The sequence below is a fragment of the Parus major genome, chromosome 1, assembly GCF_001522545.3.
Source record: "Parus major isolate Abel chromosome 1, Parus_major1.1, whole genome shotgun sequence".
Lineage (NCBI taxonomy): Eukaryota > Metazoa > Chordata > Aves > Passeriformes > Paridae > Parus > Parus major.
The window spans coordinates 12,938,062-12,959,710 of NC_031768.1; the positions used below are offsets into that span (position 1 = coordinate 12,938,062).

Here is a 21,649-nt window from a genome sequence, read left to right on the forward strand (position 1 = left end):
CATGTCAAAACAGCATTCAAACCAACTATGATATGAAAAAACTGCTAACAAGAGATTACAAAGACATTAAAGTATTATCATCATTCAACATGGCACCAGAATGCCTTTTCCAACTGGCTGTAAAAGTCCACACTATGAAAAAAATCAAATCATGACCTAGAAGTGGTATGACTGCACAATTAAAATGTGGATTTTGCAAAAAGAATGGCTGGGTTTGAATGAAACAAATAAAAACATTACTACTGACCTAAAGAATATTCTGCTATTTGTGATGTTATACTAAGAATTCTTCTCCCAATTGTTAATTCTATTCTGAATCATTTAGAATTCCAATATCACTTTGATGCAACAATACAATCAACAGAAATTATTGCTTTCAAGTTTGCTGTTGAACTTATTTAAAACCAAAGAGCAAAATATAGTGAAATACAAATACTTTCTCAAATTTTAATTTGTTCACTAACAAACATCTGGATATTCCTATAATTATTATTTACACTGGTATTATACAAAGAAATTTTCTTCTAATACCTTTGGATATTTAACCCATATAACACGTTTTTCTTGAAATACTGTTCCTCAAAATAAGTAAATGCAGATATTAAATAATATAGACTGTCTTCTTTACTGTTTCCCCACACAAGTACTTAGGTTATTTTTATTTTAAACTAACAGAACAAGCAAGTTTTTATAGGTCTGTGATGCAATAGAAAAGCTGTTACACTGTCCCACTCTCATTATCGATTCCACACAAAAAAAATCAATGTTTTAATTAAGCATATGCTGTACCATTAAGTTATATCTGAGTTATCTTTGGGGGTTCTTTGTGTTTCCACAGAATAATAACATGCAAAAGATGGAAGAATGTTTTTTCCTTTTTTTTAAATAAAAATTATTGGGAAGAGAAAAACTGGACCCACCAGCTTCTGTGGAGGCTTTTTGAAAACTTGTTTGTCTGGCACTATGTAATCCTTCTCATGAAAGGCATGAAGCAGCAGGAACTCGTTACGTTCAGATCGTCCGCCCATCATTGTCCTCGACTAAAGAGGGGGTGAAAAGAGAACTCAAAGAAAAGCACAGAAAACACTGACAGCAAAACAGATTAAGCAATGTTCTCCAATTATTAAAATTCACCTAGTACTAGTATTATTCTGTATCATCACCATGTGTAAAACTGAAATGTGGTATTTTTAAGGAAGTTTTACACTATTACTTGATTAGAACATTGAACTCTCCTACTCATCACAGCAAAAAATTTACAGCATAGTGCATTTCAAATTAGTGTTTAGAAATTAAACCCAGCAAATCAAACACAGAAAACATGGAACTGTTTGGGGGAGGCAGTGGAGAATGGTGGAAAGTAATAAACATGTACCATGACATTCCCAGAGATGTTTGTTATCTGAAGAGCCAGGGGCAGAACATTCAGCTCACACATGATCTGGAGAATGAACTTGGCATCCATCCAGGTGTTTTCCAGCATGAACAGTAAGCGAGGAGACTCACTGGGGAAAGAAGGAGCATGGCCTAGCAAAGTAAAATCAACCTCCTTTGTAGTCTGTAGAGTTTAGACCCATGTGCTGTACAGAACACATGATATCTGCAATGCACAACTGATGAGCTTTATAGAAAGCTCTTGTAATTAAAAAACCACCCCAAAACTCAGCCTTGCATCTCCTGTTACTGTGTCTACACCAATGCTCCCACAAATCCATTTGCTTCATACATGAGCCACCAGTAGCCACCAAAGGTAGCTTGAAACATTATTTTATAATGTTAAGACAGTACTTTTCAAACCCCAGTATGCCAAGTCAGCATCCCCATGACAAATCAAGCAAGCAAAAGTAAAACTTTATGTCAGGGAACCAGCTCCTCTGCTCTCCAAAGGAGGATTAAAACTCCTGATCAGCAACATACCTGTACATATTTCGAACTTCCTCTGGTAGAATTGTTACCTTCTCTGTCTTCAAAATCTGGTGGACTAGTTCAGACAAATGGTAACTTTTGCAACGAATTAGTTCTTTAGCAGCAATTTCTACATCACAAATCATTCGACCGCAGGCAGCATTCCTTTCACCAAACCCTCCTCGGCCCTTCATCATATTACATAAGGAGAGAAAACCCAAATAAAATTAAACATACAAACATTAACAAAAAACATCTACCCTCAATATACGTTTATAGGACTCAGTCAAGTCAGTAGTCAAGTCAGTAGGTCACTAAGTATTCAAATACTCTATTAAATACCACTAATACTCAAGGACTTACAATTATGCTCTAAAGGAGCCCATGGTATCTTTCACTTTATGTAGGTATTAAGAAATAGTTAACTTTCACTACTAGTTATATCTTAACTCTTAACCTATCATGCTTTTTTTTTGTTTTTTCAGTCATTAGAATAGTCCCAAAAAGAACCTGGGTGTGGACTTTGTCTTTCATCCAAGGATACTTTTTGTAATAACAGCAGGATGAAAAAGTTGCAGAACCACACAGAAATACCCAACTTGGCCTCAGGAAGGACAGGAACAGGCACAGAACACAGCCATGTTCATGTTCAGCACTTCAATACTCCAAGCTTCACACATTGTCCTCTGAACGAATATATAATAAGAACTACAGAATTTTTACCTTAGCAGCTCTCTATGGGATGATTCACCCATCAATCCAAATTGCTTTCTCTCATTTTACCGTTATAGCAGACAAAGACAGTTACAGTAAAGACTATTGCAATTAATCTGTCATTACTATCATCTAGTTGAGATAAGTAAACTAAATTAGCCTAACTTGAAAATCAGTTTATCCTATTACTGTAATAAAAGTCATACAAACATTCATAATTTCTGATCTGGGACCCACGAAATTCAGCATGACCAGCAGTCAAAATACATCAGTGTCACATTTACAATTCCTAGGAAAAACTAATTTGTTTTTAATCAAATGCAACATAAAGGGGCTTAAAAGACTTAAGCAATCTTATTACCCCAAGCTTTGGCATATTAGATCTCCTCAGTCGACCTATCTTGGACCAGTGAGGGACTTTGCACAAATTAATTCTTTGAAGCAGCACTTCCAGATCAAATCCATAAATATTATGACCCTTGAAGCAGAAAAAATAACAAAAAAGGTTACAATAAATGCAAATTGAAATACTTACTTTCACACACTCAGTATTCCTTTGCCCTTTGTGATTTTTTCCAACTAATTGATGGCATTATCTCCCTTGTAGAAAGCACTTTCTAAGAGAACGTTCATCAACAGTACTCATTAGTCTTAACACTAACAATGCTGTTCAGTAGAATACCAAAATCAGCTCTATAACTGGCTCATAGCACACACAATACAGCTTCATCCTTTGATACCAGAGTTTAGGATTTAAAGCTTTCCAGAAAAATCCACGACATTCTTCACTGAGCATATAAACTTAAGCTAAAAGTAATTCCTTTTCTCTCCATCTGTGAAAGTCACAATAGTGGCATCAAAATACTGTAATTTTTTTCCTTTGATACTTCAACAGGAACAGCTGTTAAATCTTAACCTTGCAAGCACTATTTACATATCAAAGCACTCCAGCAATATTTTAAACAGTGCTAAGTACATTGATGGCACTGGTCTGTACCCTTAGCTGAAAGCAAAAGGCAACCCTGAGGAACATGAGCCAGTCACCAGGAACTGCAGGTCCACTCCAGCAGGTACCTCTGTGCAGTGCAAGACTGTGCAGGACTGCAGCTCCTTAAAATGGGAGCAGCACTTCAACAGCACTACTTAAACCAGGTGCAAACTGAACTGCACTAACACAGTTCTGCAGTTTTCAGGATAGGAGCTCTCACACCCCTGCTCTTGGCATCTTCAGTTTTAAGCCACTGGCTGCAGCGCTTCTGATTCCTTGCCAGAGCCACCAGGCAGCTGAGGTCATAGGGCAAACACTGGATACCAGCTGCAGTGAGCTGAAAACATCAGGCATTGACTGCTCATTTCCCATCACTTAATTATTTGTATCTACTTACAGACGTTAGGTAAATACATACAACCTAACAAGTTGTATATAAACAACTGCAGACTTACATCCAACTTGAAATTGTCTTCAGAATTTTATTACGTGAAAGTCAGAATGGCACATTAATTAAACATAACAAAAAAAGAAAATGAGTAATTACAATAAACCCTCAACTACTGAAACAGTAGAAAACATAAGAATGCTTATTGCAAAATTTTGCTCAGATCTTGTGGATTTGTATAGATGGTTATTTTGATTTACAGCATAAACACAAATTATATGAGCATCTGAACTGCAACAGAATCTTAAGTATACCAAGAGTTCCTATTTTTCTAGAAAATCATCAGAGTTTTTGTTGTGTTTTGTCTTTCTGAGTAAAGAAAAAAACCAAACTTGTTTCAGGTATTGTGAAAATACTGCCTATTTTAGCTATTATGGGAAATAATAGTATGTATAAAATGCTGTCAGGGAAAATTCTCTATCATCTTTGTATCAAAATATACCTGCTGTCTCATAAGCAAACTCAATTCATAAGGCAGTCTAAGACAAGCATTAAAAAGCCTATAAGGGGACAAAAGAAAAAGAAGAAACCTGACCAACTGACAATATGCTTTAATTTAACTCTCAAAGTCTCAGAACTACTCACCACAACAACGTCTGGGTCAATTTTGTGAATCTTCGCAAGGAAAAATCCCAGCAGTGTTCTCTCTGTTGCAGCAATTTCTATTTTAGCATTCTAAAAGGAGCAAGAGAGGCACCTGATTTCAATGACCCAATAAGTTTAAAATGGAAGCATCTCCTCTCCCCTGCTAGTTACAAGACAATAACAAAGCACCACAGAGTTCTGCTTTTCCTTCTGTAATGCAAGGATTTTTTTTCTCACTCCCATAGACATTGGAAAGCTCTTCTCAGAGGCTTTTTCCCATTCTGCTTTTGAATGCAGGTGTCTAGTGATATTTTAAGAGCCTCGTAAGAATCAAGCACACTAGGAAAACGCTCCATATGCATCCTTCACTCACAGACTTTAAGATCACACAGAAATAGATGAAAAACAAGAATTGGTTACTTTATTATTCTGCCAGCTCTCCCACCACCCTTTAGAAAGGACATGTTCTAAATTTTGACAGACTTTACACTGCAAGAAAAGAAGAAACAAATTCTCCCAGTTTACTATGAGTGCAGAGTCAGGTATACTGAATATTAACCACGATCTTAGCCTCTTTGCAAAATCTTTCCAACTCTCCTGTCTAACACCCCGTCTTTTTGAAAAGCACAATTAGCAGCAGTACTGAGTCACACAGAGCACACAACACTTTGGTGTTGAGTGGAAAACTAACTAAATAATCATTCCATTCCTTCGACTATTTCTCTTCACCACTTACCAAAACCACCATGAAGTTCATATTCTATTAGGTACTGCAATCAGAAGGGTAACAAAATGAAATTACCTTCTTTTTTACAGCTTCTTTGAAGTCATAAGGAAAAATGCAATCGCTCGGTTTGGAAACGGCTGCAAAAAGTGATATTTGTACTTACAGACAAGTTCTTAATTGTACCCTCCCCATAAGCACCCATTCACAACAAAGTGAGCTGAGAAAACTCGTCTCTAATTCTGAAACACCAGCTTTTAGTGAATATTGTCTTTAAGATAACCAAGTAATTACTTAAACATTAACCAATCTGAATCAGTCATATTGGTGGTTATCACTGGACACTAAAACTATGGGCTACAGCTCCTGAAGAACTTCCTCTCACAAGCATTCAACACCTCATCACTTCCAGTCAGGGTTTGAATCTCAAGGTTTAGCTGATATTACTGCAATGACACTGCAGCAAGATTGTTATTCCTGAAGAAAACTTGTTTATAAGTAATTCTGTTCAGAAGAGCTGAACAGAAAAATAATCGAAGTGACAGCAAATAAATGGTCTAAATTAATGGGCAGAGAAAGATGGAGTAAAAACAATAAAAATGATGGGAAACTGCACAGAGCAGGGTAACTTGGCACCATCTCAATTTAAGATTTTTTTTTTTAATTAAGTCTTTGATATAAAGTCAGTAACCAGTAAAGTCAAAAATGGGGAGAAAAGCCTGTCTGGGAGATGAAATTTTGTCAGTTGTATATTTTTGGCCACTTTTGCTGTAATGACAGAAAGAAACAAAAATTTTAAAAAATTGATTAATATAAACCTCCCCCCACAGCCAAAAAAATTAAAACAGAACAAAAAAAAGAAAAACATACAGAATTTATTATTTTTGCACTCAAACTGCTCCAAGTACATACCACAGAAGTGTGTTTGAAAAGGAGGCTGAGGTGGAGCCTTATCCAAAGGAAATTTCTGATGAACTAGAGCTGCAAGAGCCACAACCTATACCAAGGGGATATAGAACACATAACTTCATAAGCAGAAATAACCATGACTACTACCCATACTCATTTCTTCCATCCTTTTTATTAAGAGCTTCTCATTTCTATTCTCTTGTTTCTCCAACAAATCTTTCTTGAATTTATTCCAGCTACAAATAGTTGAAAAGGAAGAAAGTAATCAATTGAGCTCAATGACAATAAAATAGTACTTGCTCCTAAATGATTATAAATTTGAGAGAAATAATAATTCACTTTGGAAAACTTCTACTTTTATCAGTTTTTGTTCTGAATCCAACCAGAGACAACATAAAGGATTCCCCATGGAGTGCAGGGGAGATGTGAGCAGGGCAGAGAAGCCTTGCCTCAGGAAGGGCTGTCCCTAAGCAAGCAGTCAACACTGTCAAGAAGCCAAGAGGTTTAATGTTTGGAAGCCAGTAGCTTTAATGATGATTTTGACTGCTTTGCTGGCAGGATGGCCTGGCTCCCCAGACACTGATCAGAAAAACCCAACAGAAGACAAAGCAGAAAGGCTTTAAAGCATCTTGGCAAGCAGAGTCCTGTTGGTATCTTGTGTATGTCCTGTTACTTTGGCCAAAAAACACATATTTTCCATACTTCCACCAAAAAAATTTTTAATTCATCACGAGGGATAATTCTGCTTGAAATATTTGCCAACCAATTAGTCTTCAATTCAATTAGCCAGAAACAACTATCCTATCCTATTAGTGAATACTAAATCTCTTCCAACATTAATGAGAGCTATGTTAAAAAAAAAAAAAAGTGCCTAAGTACATATTGTGGTCTGCAGTCCACAACTGAGTGGCTGCCTAAATCTCTCCTCTTTTGAGGAAAGATCTTACAGCAGAATAGCAGGTGCTCTAAGATGGAAGACCAAATTCTCATTTTAAAATTAGTTTTATTAGCAGAAAAGCCTGGTCATTTTACCTATAACCCATGCTTACCTTTAGCTAAATTAATTAATTAAAACAAATTAATTAACAGGTGTGCTGAGACAGTCTCATTTATAACTATGAGGCACAACAGACAAAATAGAAGGCTTGAAAACATACATAGGATCCACTGTCACAGTAAATATTCTCACCAAGCAGGTCCTCTAGCCCAGAGTGAGACCACAGTAAAAATTTCTTTGAAGAGCATAAAGCAGAGAAACTTTTCAACATTAAATATGTTATTATTACTTCTTCCAAGTCTGAGGAAATTTTTAGTATATGCCAAAAAACAAATCCAAACCAAAATGAGAGCAGATTACTTACCTCATTCTGGTGAGTCTTTGGGTTCTGAACTGTCTTCATACTGAAGGACATGACCACCAGAGGAGGAGGAGGAGCAAGATCTTTAACCACATTCACCAAGCCAGGCTTCATGGCCACAGCCTCCACTTTGCACCAGCTGACTGGCTGATTTGAAGGCTCTGAAGAAACAACACAAACCACCTCCATTCTTCTGGGAATCACAGACAAGGCTTCTCTCGTCATTGCACAGAGCGCATTCTTTAAATGTTTTGCCCTGGTGAGAAAGTCCAAGACCCACACTAATCCTGCCCAATTTTTTACCTTCCTGGGCCCTGACTTCCCAGACAGCAGGAGCTCTTCAACACCAAACAAGAAAGAACATTTGGATCAAGGCCTGTGTAACCCAAAAAATACTTCAGGTAGCTTTACACAGAGTAATCCGTACTGGTATCAGCTCTGTCAGTGACTGAGCTAGCTGCTGAAGAGGAGAACCCCTCTGGTGTCAGCATTCATACAGCCAGCTCTACACTGGAAGTGCCCCAAGGAGACTGCAGTAACAGATGTAGCTTTTGATCAGTGTGATCAACATCCCTATGTTCATGCAGCACACATTGAATAAGGGGCTCTTACCAAGCCAAAATAAAGGAGCATGACCACCTCTAAGTGCTGCATGCCACTCATGAGGCAGAAATTACTTAAAACTAAAACAGCTCCACACCAAACAAAAGAAACCCATCCAGCAGCCATTTATTCTTTAAAATATATATTTGCAGGAAAAAACCTCGTAAGTTATCAAGAGCAGAAAGATGAGGCATTTTCAAGCCAAGTAAGTTTAGCTCCCTATACACGCCATTAGGGTATGGATCAAACAGCAGCTGCACAGTTCCCCTCTCACAGGCATAAAAAGTTATAATCTCATCTGTACAGTGCACAACTTTATACGGATAGTTGTCACTCCAAAAAAAGGGAAAATAAGTTACAATTTGTACTAGATAATGAAAATTAAACCAGTAAATTGCAAGGCTACCGATCATGAAAATTAAACCAATAAGTTGCAAGGTAATGTACAAAATGATCATGCATCCATACAATTTAAATTTTCCCTCCCCCCCCCAGTCTATAATGTATGTGTTTCCTAGTAACCAGGTATTTCATATGCAAATCACCATACGTGGATTTTTTATTTCCAGCCAGCAGGGTCCTTTGATCTTCTGATTCATCAAGAGAAGTTCCAGGCTAGAGGTGTTGGTTCCAAAGACATGTGAGAATGTTTGTCCCTTCAGATCTTGGGGAAGCCGAGGGCATTCAGCCTAACAAGCAACAGAGAGGAGTGAGTCATTTCACCCCACAGAAGTCTTCAAGGCTGACACCATCTTCAGACAGCATCTTGACAAAACTACACAGTACCAAAAGCACTGTCATTCCCCACAAGCAAAGCCCTAACCCATAATACCTTACAGTAACTGAGGCAATCACACTGTTGGCTCCACTTAAAAATCAGGACAGTAATTTAAAAACACACTGAAGTTTAAGTTTTTCATCCACACTGGATACATCAGCCAGGACCACAATGTTCAATGACCATTTTAATACAGAAACTGCTCACTTAATTAGATAAAAAAACTAGTTATGGTATTTTATCAGGTTGATTATACTCACTGAATATTTAACCTCGAGGTACTCAGATTTTGCTGGTACATCCGGAATCTCAAAAGCGTAGTATTTTTCCACTTTCTGTATAAAACAAATGTATTATATTTTCAGTATCTCCCAACTGAACGTTCATTCTGTCCAATGAGAAAGCTAAAGAAAAAATGGCCAGGCAAAGCACGCATTTGAAATATCATGGGCTTGATCATGTATTACTAATTCTGCAACTCATTATAACCAGCTGAAGACAGTAAGAATATTTTAGTGCCCATTTTTAATCTCTAGATGTTTTCTTAGCATGAAAAGTTTCTACAGAATTGACTTGAAAATATACTAACCACTTCCAAAAAACCCACCTGGTAGTTAGGCAAACTCAGAAATATTCTTTAAATTCACAGGTTTCAGACATACTCATGAGAATTGGTGGCTGGAGATAACTGCAAAATCCCAAAATGGCTGAGATGGAAAGGGGTCTCCAGGCATTGTCTAGTCCAGCTGCCTGCTCACAGCTGGGTCAATCACAGTGGGTTGCTCAGGGCTCTCTCCAGTCAGATATGAATATCCCCAGCCTCCAAGGATGGAGACTCCACAGCCTCTCTAGGTAACCTGTGCCAGTGCTTGATCTCCCTTACAGTGAAGCAGTGGTCCACATTCTGATAAATTTCATGTGTTTCAAATGTTTATCTGTTGCTCTTGTCATTCATTGGGCACCAGCAAGAAGTCTGCCAGAGTCATCTTCACTCGTGTTCATCAAACGTTTATAAACAATTAGAAGATTTGCACTGCCAATCTTCATCATGAGGATTCATCCTCATGAATCTTCTCTTCTACAGGCTGAGCAGTCCCAGGCTTCTCAGCCTCTCCTCACATGACAGATGTTCCAGGCCCTGTAAGTATCTTTGTGGTCCTATTCTGGATTTGTTCCAGTGGCACACATTATTCCTCACACAGAGGAGCTCAGCTAAACACAGCACCCCACAGGTGCTCACCAGGTCTGCAAAGGGGAAAGGACCAACTCCTGACACTTGCTGGTAATGTCCATGGCAGTCTTTTCCCCAGTGAATGGCTCCTGCCCAGTCTCATGTGTACGAAGATGAGCAGGTCCTCCCCTCCAAGGCTGCTTTCCAGCCAGTCAGTCACCACCATCTACTAGTGCCTGAGGTTATTCCAGTCTTCATACAGGACCATTTCCTCTTTTTTCTCATATTTGATGGGATTCCTGTAGGTCATAAGATATTTCCAGCCTGCTGAAATTCCTTTTGACATTTCCTTTCTATCTGGTATATCAGCCTCTCCTGGTTTTGGACTGTCTGCAGACTTGCTGTGTGTGTGCTCTATGCAACCAGCCAAATCATTAACAGGATGCTCAGCAGGACTGGATCCAGTATTAACCCTGGGGGTGCACCTCTAGGGACTGGCCTCCACCTGGATTTTGTGCCAGTGATTGTAACACTTTGAGCCCAGTAGGGCAGCTGGTTTTCAGTCTACCCCTCTACCCACTTCACTAGCCCCCACTTCATCAGTTCGTCTGTGAGGATCCTGTGGTTGGCAGCACTGACAGCCCTACTAAAGTCAAGATAAACAACAGTCACTGCTCTCCTCTTGTCCACCAAACCCTCTTCCCAGAAGGCTACCAGCTTGATGAAGCATCACTTCTCCTCTGTGAATCCACACCAAACACTGCCAAGCACCTTCTGACATTGGCCAGCTCCCTCTGCACACAAGGATGCATCCCATCAGATCCCACGTGCCTTTATATGTCCAATTTGTTCAAACATGCCCTAACCTCATCCTCCTCCTCTGAGGACAAGTCTTCTTTGCTTCAGGCTTTCCTCCTGGTCTCTTGGGCATCAGATTGCTAAAAGCTGGACTAAGCAGTAAAGACCAAAGTGAAGAAGACATGCAGTATCACAGCTTATTTCATGACCTCTGTCACCACATCTCCTATCCCTCTCAGCAGCACTTTTCTCCTAGTCTGCCTGTACCTATAGCAGCGCTTCCTACTGGTCTGTCTCCCTCACCAGACCCAACTCCAGGTGGGATTTGGCTTTCCTTTCTCTACCATGATGTCCCTTCCATTAGTCCATCCTATAACTCTGACCAGCTCTTTGCCCACCTTCAGGCAGGGCTCCATGCATTCCCACTGCTCTGATACACAAAAGGGCCACCCCCTCCTTGCCATCCCAGCCTGTCTTGACCACCTCCTATCTCACCACATGTCTGTGATCCCAGCCACACTGTATCCCCGCAACTGCACACAACTCCTCCCTTTACACTGCAGGCTTTTGTGTACCAGCACATCAGAGAGGAACCCCAGAGAGATGATTTCCCAACCATCTGCCAGCTTTTATCACATGCTTACAGATCATTTCTGTGACACTACTGTATTCTTCACTTTAATTGACTTAGGTTTTACTAGAAAGTAGTCAAGCTTGTTTATGTATCTCTAAGACAGTTAAAAAAGTCTGAAATTCAATACAACTTTATTGAAAGTATCACTTCTGCTTTCAAGAACAATAACGATTTTCTACAACACACAGGTTGTCAGTTTCTAAGAATAACTACCTTCATTTTCCAAATTATTACAATATCCTGTGCAGCAGTGCTCTGGCACCTGCTGAAATGTCGTGCTCTACTGTGTCATACGTATGTTCTGTCCTGCAGTACTTTACAAACCATCTGCACCACTTTACATGCTACTATTATGTCAGAACTACGCTAGCACATTACTACAGGAATTGCAAGAGGGACCTTAAACTAAAAATCACATTTCTCACTACACAATGCAGTATGTTCACCACTTTATACACAAGACTCAGCATCATATGCCACTAGAGGAAGTTTAATAAGAATAAGCAAAATCACCATAAATGGGAATAAAATTTACACATTAACAAAATAGATGCACAGTCAGGCAAACTTGAAGTTATTTGTTTTGGGGGTTGGATGGTTGAGGGTTGGTTTTTTTTTTTCTTTAAATTAATAGCATCAGCAGTAGTTCCCTTAGGGTGCTACAAGAGGCAGTTAAGCTTGTTACTTCATGTACTACTGCAGTGCTAAGGCTGCAAAGCTGGGGCAGGAGAGGAGAGGGGCCTCTGCTATAAATAGGAAGCAGACAAATCCAGAAACTACTATGGCATCAACAGTTTCATGGAAACAGAAGTATAACATAACTTGATAGAAGAGCACCACTACGAAGCCAGATCAGCATTACAAATTACCATGAAAATGTAGATCTGAGCTGCTGAGCCACAGCAGCATCTAACACGAGCAGATCAGAGTTGTAATATAATAGATGGCAATGCACTGCTTTTAGCACACATCACTGGTGCTCCCCCTCCTCTTTTTTTAATTAAAAAAAAAAACCCTCTCAGGCTTCCAACAAGTTCTTGTTGCAAACGCAAGATGAACTTAGTACAAAAATAGTCTGCTGTAGTGTTTCATCTGCGTTATTCCACAGAGCTCAGCTCAATTACACAAGCGTCTGGTCATAACTCAGTGAACGAATGCTTGCTGCAGAATAATCTGCCCTTCAAGTGGCCCTTCAGAGAGCAGAAATGAGCAGCAGTGATTAGCTGCTAAGTTCCTAAGTGGAGTAAGGCTGCTTTCAAATTGATTTGTGAAGACTTGCTAACTTGGCAGCAGTGCAACCCATTGAAGCTACAATTAGCAGCAGGTGCAGCAGGAAATGATATGGCTTAAGTGTGTTCAAAGGGACAAAGTTGGGTGCTGGCAAGGCCAAGACACATAGAGAACAACCTGTCTCAGTGTCTCCACATCATCACAAAAAGGGGTATTCTGAATTAAAGAGCTCTGGGTGCCATGGCAGGGATGTCAGCAATCCTCCTGACTTCCAGCTAATGATGGAAGAAGAGTTGGTTTTCAGTTTCACTATGCAAACACTGAGACTTCACGTTACTCTGAATGCATTGCTCACAAGTCTCACCTGAGCAACAAAGCTATTAGTTTGAAATCTTTCAAAACACCAACCCTTAACGACATTGCACTTAACCACTCGCTGCACATCACAGAGCAGGGGACATGTTCTACAGCACATTAGCTCTTTACCACCTAGAGTCACAACTGGGCAAAGATCACTTCTCTAGAGCATTTGTTTAGGTGAGTGCCACAAACCATTTCAATTCCAGAGCCCTGCACATCCCTGTGGACACACAGATGCAAGGGCTGTATTTATCTCTGGTGCTATGAGTACAATGAAAAGGAGGTTGATGACTCCATGTGAAAAACAGACTCAGGTATTTAACTAGGCAAATTCAGGTATCTCAGAGAGGAACAGAAGAAAAGAAGGGCACAGAAATGGGACAACCCCATTGCTTCTACAGTTATCTTGCAGAGAGAACAAAGCCTCCCTGCTGCAGAGGCGTAAACCTGGCCAGATCTGGTGCCACATGTTCAGTCAATTTTCTGTAATCTGGAATATCTGAGTTACTGTAACACTATCTTGGAATAATCCTCCAAAGACCCCACTAACAGCCCTGCTCTACCCTCCTGTATTCTCTCCTACCTTCCATATTACTACTGCCATACCTTCCTACTATTTCCAGTTCTCATTACATCCTTCCAGAATTATCAAAATTAGCAGAAAATTACACAAGCAAAATAAACTTGGATAGCTTTTATAATTTTAAGAAAAATCAGTTTACTTAAGAATTCAACATAATTTGAATTATTACTGTTCAGAAACAATTCTGGTAGGTTATTTCAGAGCTTCCCTGAACCAGCTATCCTGCCTAATTTATTCATAAATTAAAAGTTACAAATTCACTCTTTTGCTAAAACCGTCCTTTAAATAGCTCTCTTGCTGCTCTTTTAATGTTTCTAGAGAGCAAACAGGTTTTATCATTATTCTTCACTTTACTAGCTAAAAAAAAATTAAAGCTCTTTCACAGTCACCTCTGGTACAACTGATTCTCCTTTTGTCTCATCCTTCTAATTGCCATCTTTTGTACCTGTAGTCACTTGAGTTAATCTTTCCCCATGAGGGTGACCAAGTGTTATAATATTTAAGGGAAAATCTCAACAGTGTCTAAGTGCTCCCACTTCCCTACTCTTGTATTACATCCAAGGACCCCACATGTACTGCAGCCATGTACCCAGACAAGACTGGTGGGTCTTTTGCCCTGAGTTCTGTGTAAGCTCCATAAAAATTTAACAGGTTTTACCTTGATTTTTAAGAGCCATCTTTGAATGTTCAACTGCATCGTTCTATTACCTCATTCACATTATTCTTATTTGGTACACCATGGAAAAGATGGAGGTTTCCCAAGATTCTGTAAGCAGATCTGTGTCTTTTTGGAGACACTTTTCCTTCTTTCCTTTCTAGATTACAAGTGTTTTCATCCTCTCTCTTAAGGGAAAATAGTTTTTCTTTGAGTTCTCTCCCCCTCATTCCTGAAAGGATTTTTGAACAGTGAGCTATCAGCAACTTGTTTTTTATCTATTGTTAAATTTACTCCTGATCCCACATGTAATTATGTTATAATCAACTATACATGAGAAATAACAGAAAACACAAAAACCCAAATTTACATCAGAGTTTTAAGAGAGAAAATCAGCTTGAGGAAAAAAAAAAAAAAAAGCTTTTACAGAGAACTAATGTCACATCCATTTTCCCTGAACTCTATAAATAACACACTAAGCTACAAGTTGCTGAAAAGATGTCATGTCTTGCATGACTTTGCTATTTGAGAAACACTGCTCACATTTTCACTTTAACAACTTAAACTTTCAGAATGACTTTAGCTAGCTTTGGATGAGATGACCTCCTGAGAATCTTTCCAACCTGAATTACCACACTAACTGTTTTTATTTTCCCTCATTTACATATTGTTAAATTCCATTCTTCCTGCATTTTTACTTGTCATCTCACTTGCTGATTAACTATTCAGGAATGAATCCTGTGAAATCACAAGATTGCCAGGATGGGAAAAGCTAATGAAAATCAGCTTTGCCAGACTAATAACACATTACTTCAAAAAATATAAACTTTTCTGAGCACTTCAGTCAGAACAGATTTCTCCCCTAACTTGAAAGTTTGCCACATTTCCCTTCCCAAGCTTCCCACCTCTGCCCTCCCCTGTAAAACACAAATGCTCTATGTAAATGGATAATAAAGCTTTGACACTAGCAAACTAATTCAGTCCAAATCTGCAACATTATCAGCAGTATCAGCTCTTTTCCTACAGAATCATGACAAGTATTCTATTAATTTATGTGCAAAGTTTCCATTATAGCAATATTTCATTTTTCCAATGTCATTTTAAAGATTTGTTGAGCAAACAGAGCACAGCAAAACAACACTTGTAAGACTATTGCCCATAACTCTAAGCACAGAACAGCTTTCAAGACTGAGTGACAGTCCTCACTTGTTACCTCCTGCATAGCCACACTATGACCATCCACACTCTGAACAGCATGCACTCTAAAAAGATAAATCTGCAAAAGTGAGAAGGATGAGACATGCCAAGAGATAAAGTTCAATAAAATAGCTCATCAAATGCAAAGCCAGTGTAATCCCAGAGTATTGACTTATCCACCAGACAACATCATCTTTCAAACTCCGACAGCATGAGCTGATACTAAGGCTTTAGGAATCAGAATTTCTATCTGTTCTGCATTCTCAAAAAACAGCTCAGCAAGGCAACCTGACACTCAACCCAGTTTTAAAGAATCTAATGAGTGAGTATTTCCAGTATACTTCTGGAGGAACAACCATGTTGTACATTTACCATTCTTAAAGGAATACAGGTATTTTAGATGGTTTTTACGAGCAGGTACATTTACACATGTCAGGAGTTATGTACCTGCATTTTGGCACAACCTCCATCCCTGGACAGTGTTTCAACAGCCTTCCCACCTTAAAAACCAGAACAACAGAAAATGACCAAATAGGATGCTTGCAAACAAACCTTGGATTTGAACTTCATGATCTTGTACTTTGGTGAAATGTTGTCATTAAATTCCTTGAAAACACTCATTATAGTTACTGGAGTCTCCGTCTCTTTACCAGTAGATAGGTCCATTTCCTCAAAAACAAAAGTGAGGTTTTACAAATTAACAAAAATGTCAGCAGACATGACAACAAGGTGAATTTTACTTTGCTATTATGAATCGTGTATCTCTGTTTTTAGGAAAAACTAGAGTGCAATCAGCCAAGAAATCCCTAATTTAGAAAAAATTACTCGAAACAGAATGTTTAAAAAAACCCTAAGTCTTCTAGTAATACTTCAAGACCACTTTATTTGCCGAGCAGCAAGACTAAGGGTAAAAATTTGTCTGCAGTTGTTAGGGTCAGAGGAAGTCACAGGGCTCTACTCCGCAGCTCACAGGTGATATATTGTGTACACATTGTTTTTAACTTTATCACCTACATCAGATAACACTGGCTTCCAACAGCTTCCATAAACACACTGCTAAACTCACAACCTGCCATAAGCAGAATGAAAGGTACTTATGTTTGATGTGCTTAAAAGTCACACTTACTGTTTCACGTGGCAGCAGATAAACAGTTCTCTCAATATTTTTCACTGTCACACAGCAGCTGACATAGGTGGTTGCAGATTCAATCCAAACTTTGCCAAACAAAAATACCACACCTAAGGGAGAAGGGCAAAGAATTCAATATGCAGTTTCAGAATTTATCATTTCTAATCTTGCTGGAAGCAGCTTATAATGTATTCTTGCATTGAAACACAACCATTTCTGTGTTAGGTCCTTGAAAAACAAATCTTTCCGATGTATCAGCACATTCTAAATTGTTTTAAACACCAGCTTTACAAACAGACACCTGTATCATTCTTCTTGTCTCTACCTCCATTGCTATAGTAACACCTGGTATGTAAAATTCAAAACGGCATTACACAGCCAGTCTCAAAATTCTGTTCTGATATTCCATTGCTGCCTGTATTAGTTTGATAATCCCTGGAGAGAGGGAGGAAGGAGAAAGATGTCAGTAAAAGCTTAAGATTATCAGAATGCCTATGCTGTCAATCAATCCTCTAACATGTGCTATCTACAGTTTTTCACTCTTCAGCCAGACCAGTACGGTTAACTCCTTTTCCCTACACTTCAGTACCATGAGACCAAGACTATTACCAATAAAACCTGTAGAAATACATTTTGAAGACAACAACTAGAAGCTGATCTGCTTTCAAGTGACTATTTTTAACAAATGAGGGCACCAAAAGATGCATGACATTCCTAGGAATCCTGGATGCCAAGAGAGCAGTTGTAACCAAGGGAGACAGAACGATTATACAGAGCAGGATTAGTGGCAACCGACTTCACTGTGGACAGTTACAGTATATGCACATCTCTGAGCCTAGAGAATGTGGCAATAACACAAAATGATGCAGACTGCTAATCAAATTATGTCAAACTTTAAAATAACTTAGTACCAAGCCACCCAAATGTCACAAACAGCTTGCAAATTACAAGTACAAAAAACTTCCAAGTACAACTCAGAAACCTGGCTTTACCAGGTTCCCTTCAAGCTCCAAACAATTTGGAATTTGATCATATGAAAGACACTCTTTCTACAGCATACTGTTGATGAAAACAGAAATATCCATGCTGAGACTGTCTCAGAAACGGGTTTTTATGCATAGAAGATTTTGGAATCTGCATTTCTCCTTGGCCTGGCAATGCACAAACAAGTCCTCGGTTAAGAGTTATAATTTATCTTTGCCAGGAGATCTATCAGGCATAAAGGCACCTTTCTTAATGCATTAGATCAAAGATAAATCAGTGAAGATACAGTAAGATGGATGACAGAGTCAAAGTGACAGGCTATGAAAAATCATTTTCTGAGTGCTTGGAATAGATGTGAACAAGACTACTTTTGTCAAGGATAGAGAATGCTGAGGTTTTGAAGATGATGAGAGCAAGGATACAAGCTTCAGCTGCACAAAGTATCTTAAGAAATTTTAATACAGAGGCAATCTTGAAGATTTAGACAGTTTGAATAGAAGTATTGAGAAAGAGCTCCAATTGCAGATCTAAGTGACAGGGAAGATGAAGTTCTTGTCCCCAGCAATCTTTTACTTTTTTGTTAAGGGATAAAAAAAACCCACCTCAGATAGGTTTGTATCATACAGAAAGATGAAACTGTGAGAGAGACCACAAAACAGTAGCTGACTGCTTGAACAGGCAGAAATATTAAGAGCATGGAGTAGTTAATCTGTCAGAGGACTACATATAAGCAGGGGAGGTAGAAAGAAGGATACATGAGCCAGTCAAAGATAGGGTAAAAAGCTGCCCAGATTGCAAAGACAAACTTCTATCAACTCTAGCACAGACAAGTAAGTGGTCTTAATAACCAGACTTCACAGAATCACATTAATTTAGAATGGAAGGAACCTTTTGAGATCATGCAGTTGAACACACAGTATCATCCCCACAGACAGTAAAAGCAGAACTAACTTTAAAGACTTTTCAGAGACACTTCACACAAAACCAAAAAAAAAAAATTTTTTTAAAAAAATAAAAAAATAGCAATGTAGAGGTATTAGACCCTATCCCCTGCAAGACTATAGAAAGAAGAAAGAAAGAAAAAATACAAATAAATCAAAGCCTGTGAGAAGAAGGATCATGCTACTAAATGAACCAAAAGGTAAGCAAAGTCAAGACACAGAGAAAATGTCTTGCAGAGGGGAAAAAAATAAGGGCAGGTTTTATTCATTATTTCTTTAAAATGTTAATAGGATCACAATTCTCGAGTTCTCTGCCTAAGACCATAAAGGGAATTATGAAAAGTAAGGCTCCAAAAAATCATTAAGTTTGAAAGAGTCTTATGATTATGCTATAGTATTTACTCTTCAGGCAATGCATTTGACATCACAGCAAATGAGGCATAAACAAAGATCATGAACATGTTAAACAAAAAGCAATATCAAAATTTTCCCTTCTACATTACTAATTGAAAACAGGTGCAGTCTTTATTATTCAATCCTGAAAAAGTCATAATGAGAAAAAAAACACTCCTTGCATGCGAGGAACAGAAATCCTTTCATAATTATGTTCCATTCAGCAATCACTGACTTAAAAGACAAAAAAAAGGAAAAATAACAATAGCGGGTTCTTTAAAAGTAGCAATTTTATATTAGAGCTATTGATTTCATCAAGATATCTATGATTATTACCACCCCCATCACCAAGCTGTTCAGCCCAGCACAGTCTCATATTTAAGTTTGGCATCCCAACTCACAACAAAAGGTGTTAACAAAGAAATGTATCTGACTCAATGCTTTAAGTTTCAACCGAAAAAAACCTCCAACATGTGAAAGAACCTTCTGGTAAACACACATGAAACACAAACTAGAAACCCAAGATCCTAAAGCTGCTAATGAAATGAGGGGATGGATGGGACGTGCTCATAACAGATGTGAACACAAATTGTTTTGTCAGAATGATGCAATTTGAAGATTATGAGAGCTAGGATTCACACTTCAACTGCACAGAGTATTTTACCAATCTTAATTCAAAGACAATCTTGAAGATTTAGGTTGAATTAGGGAATAAAAAATACAAGACAGACCTGGTATTTTTCCACCTTCCTCTCTTGACAGACATACCTTTCCTTTGTACAAAATCATGCAGCTTCTATGGTACAGGATTTTTAGCCATCCACGTGAATTTTAAGTTACTTTCCCAAAAACAAGAAAGCATGCTCAGTCGTTGCATCACTGAGCAAGAAATTAACAACTTCAGCTTGTTCCCAGAGCATAGAAGATTTTAAGGACAATGGGTCACCAACACTGGACAGTGCCAGTAAGTCGCTTTTACTTCCCTATCTCTATACTAGGCCAAGATATGACACTCTTCTCCCACTCAGTGCCCTGCTCTGCAGACAGAGGTTCAGAAAAACAAGAGATGAACATCTTGGAGCACAGAGCTACAGGGAACTGGATATAATTCAGTCAAGTCTGAAAACCCCAATTTTCAAAAAAGAAAATCTGAACAAAAAGGATCAGATCAGCATTTTCTGCCTTTAACTGAACAGTTACCTGGCTGACTGAACTGATCTTCATAAGCATCCAGCCAATAAAACCTTAAGACTTGATCATCACTTCCCCCATTCACAAGTGGAAGAAGATTGGGGTCCAGCTGAACTTCTGTTGCTACTAGATCAGCTTCATCCTCATCAATTCTGTCCCAACCTGAGAGACCTGGGAGAGAACAACTTCTGCAGGTTTTGCAGAAGAATAAAAAAACAAACAATTAAAATTGTGCCTTTGCAATAATCATCATTTTGCTTTTTTTCTAGGCCTACACCTTTTGTTTTTCTTTCCACTACCAAGAAGCATTCCCAACAGCTGGGTTTCCTCAGGTTTCTTCTGAAAAGAGGGGTGGAGTGACAGAAACCCACATTTAAGTATGGTTCTTGATACATCACACAAAGGCTTTAAAAATCAGTCAGCTGGTATTTCAGCCTTGGTCACTTCAAGTCTTTACATATCAAATATGACCATCCATCTATACAAGTTGCTTAGTGATAACAATGGATTATTTAAACAAAACTACCTTTTCAGTCATTAGATGTTTAGGTCTTTTTCATCATTCAATTACTTTACCGTTTGAAACATTTTCTTATGGAAACATATGACTCAAGATTTTCCAAACAATTAAAAAAAACAAACAGGGAAAAGCCCACCTTTTTTCCTATTTCCAAAGACATAGCTGTTCACCATTACTTTTAGCAACAAAACTTTTACCTACATCTATTACAAAATACTTTCAGATTCACTTAGAATAAGTATTGTTAGAAATTCCTTGTTTTTGCTTACTGACATCAAAGTTCAGTATTTAACACCTACATTGAGTCACCTCAGTGTGCTGAAACACATGGTGTTACATGCTGGACCCCAAAAACATCAAATATTTTTCAATTAATTAGCTATCAGCACATTACCATTCTTAACGTAACGACAATAAAAAAAGCATTGCATAGCATTATTACCATTCTGTCTATATCACAATTATCCCTTTGGCAAAGACAATTATGAAGCTAAATCTAAGGTTTATGGAAATTGAGAGCCTTCTTAGCGGAAGAAAAAAAGGAAAAAAAAAGGATTCTTACAAGACAGACGTCTCCTTCTTCTCTGATTCAAGCTGCTCAGTCTCTTTCTTCTCAATTTCATTGTCTCTTTTCAAGCTTTCAGCTGTCTCAGGTATAGTTTCCACATGCTCTGCTTCCATAGGTTCGTCAAAGTCCTCCTCATCAAAATCCATCATTTCCTGACCATCATCTGGAAGTGCTGCAGGTAGAACTAAAGGCTTGAATCATTAAAATGACACACTGCATACTATAGCAGTATGCAGTGATAGCACACTACAAGCATGACCATAATATACAGTATTAAGATAGA

General features: G+C 38.4%; 1 protein-coding gene across 2 annotated transcripts in view; it reads right to left on the minus strand.

Annotated features, from left to right (window-relative positions):
• The window catches only part of POLA1 (DNA polymerase alpha 1, catalytic subunit), a 186,038-nt gene that overhangs the window by 157,276 nt on the left and 7,113 nt on the right, over positions 1-21,649 (minus strand). The window contains exons 9-22 of one of the 2 annotated variants that reach the window (XM_033512207.1): positions 21,361-21,538; positions 20,288-20,466; positions 16,767-16,879; positions 16,193-16,309; positions 9,273-9,347; positions 8,785-8,923; positions 7,635-7,792; positions 6,277-6,361; positions 5,443-5,504; positions 4,641-4,730; positions 2,981-3,097; positions 1,918-2,093; positions 1,376-1,505; positions 921-1,040 (exon numbers count right to left, since the gene is read on the minus strand). In XM_033512207.1, coding sequence (XP_033368098.1) covers positions 921-1,040; positions 1,376-1,505; positions 1,918-2,093; positions 2,981-3,097; positions 4,641-4,730; positions 5,443-5,504; positions 6,277-6,361; positions 7,635-7,792; positions 8,785-8,923; positions 9,273-9,347; positions 16,193-16,309; positions 16,767-16,879; positions 20,288-20,466; positions 21,361-21,538 — 1,739 coding nt within the window. Of the gene's footprint in view, positions 1-920; positions 1,041-1,375; positions 1,506-1,917; positions 2,094-2,980; positions 3,098-4,640; positions 4,731-5,442; positions 5,505-6,276; positions 6,362-7,634; positions 7,793-8,784; positions 8,924-9,272; positions 9,348-16,192; positions 16,310-16,766; positions 16,880-20,287; positions 20,467-21,360; positions 21,551-21,649 lie in introns of both variants that reach the window. The other variant, XM_015637371.1, reaches the window with a different exon arrangement.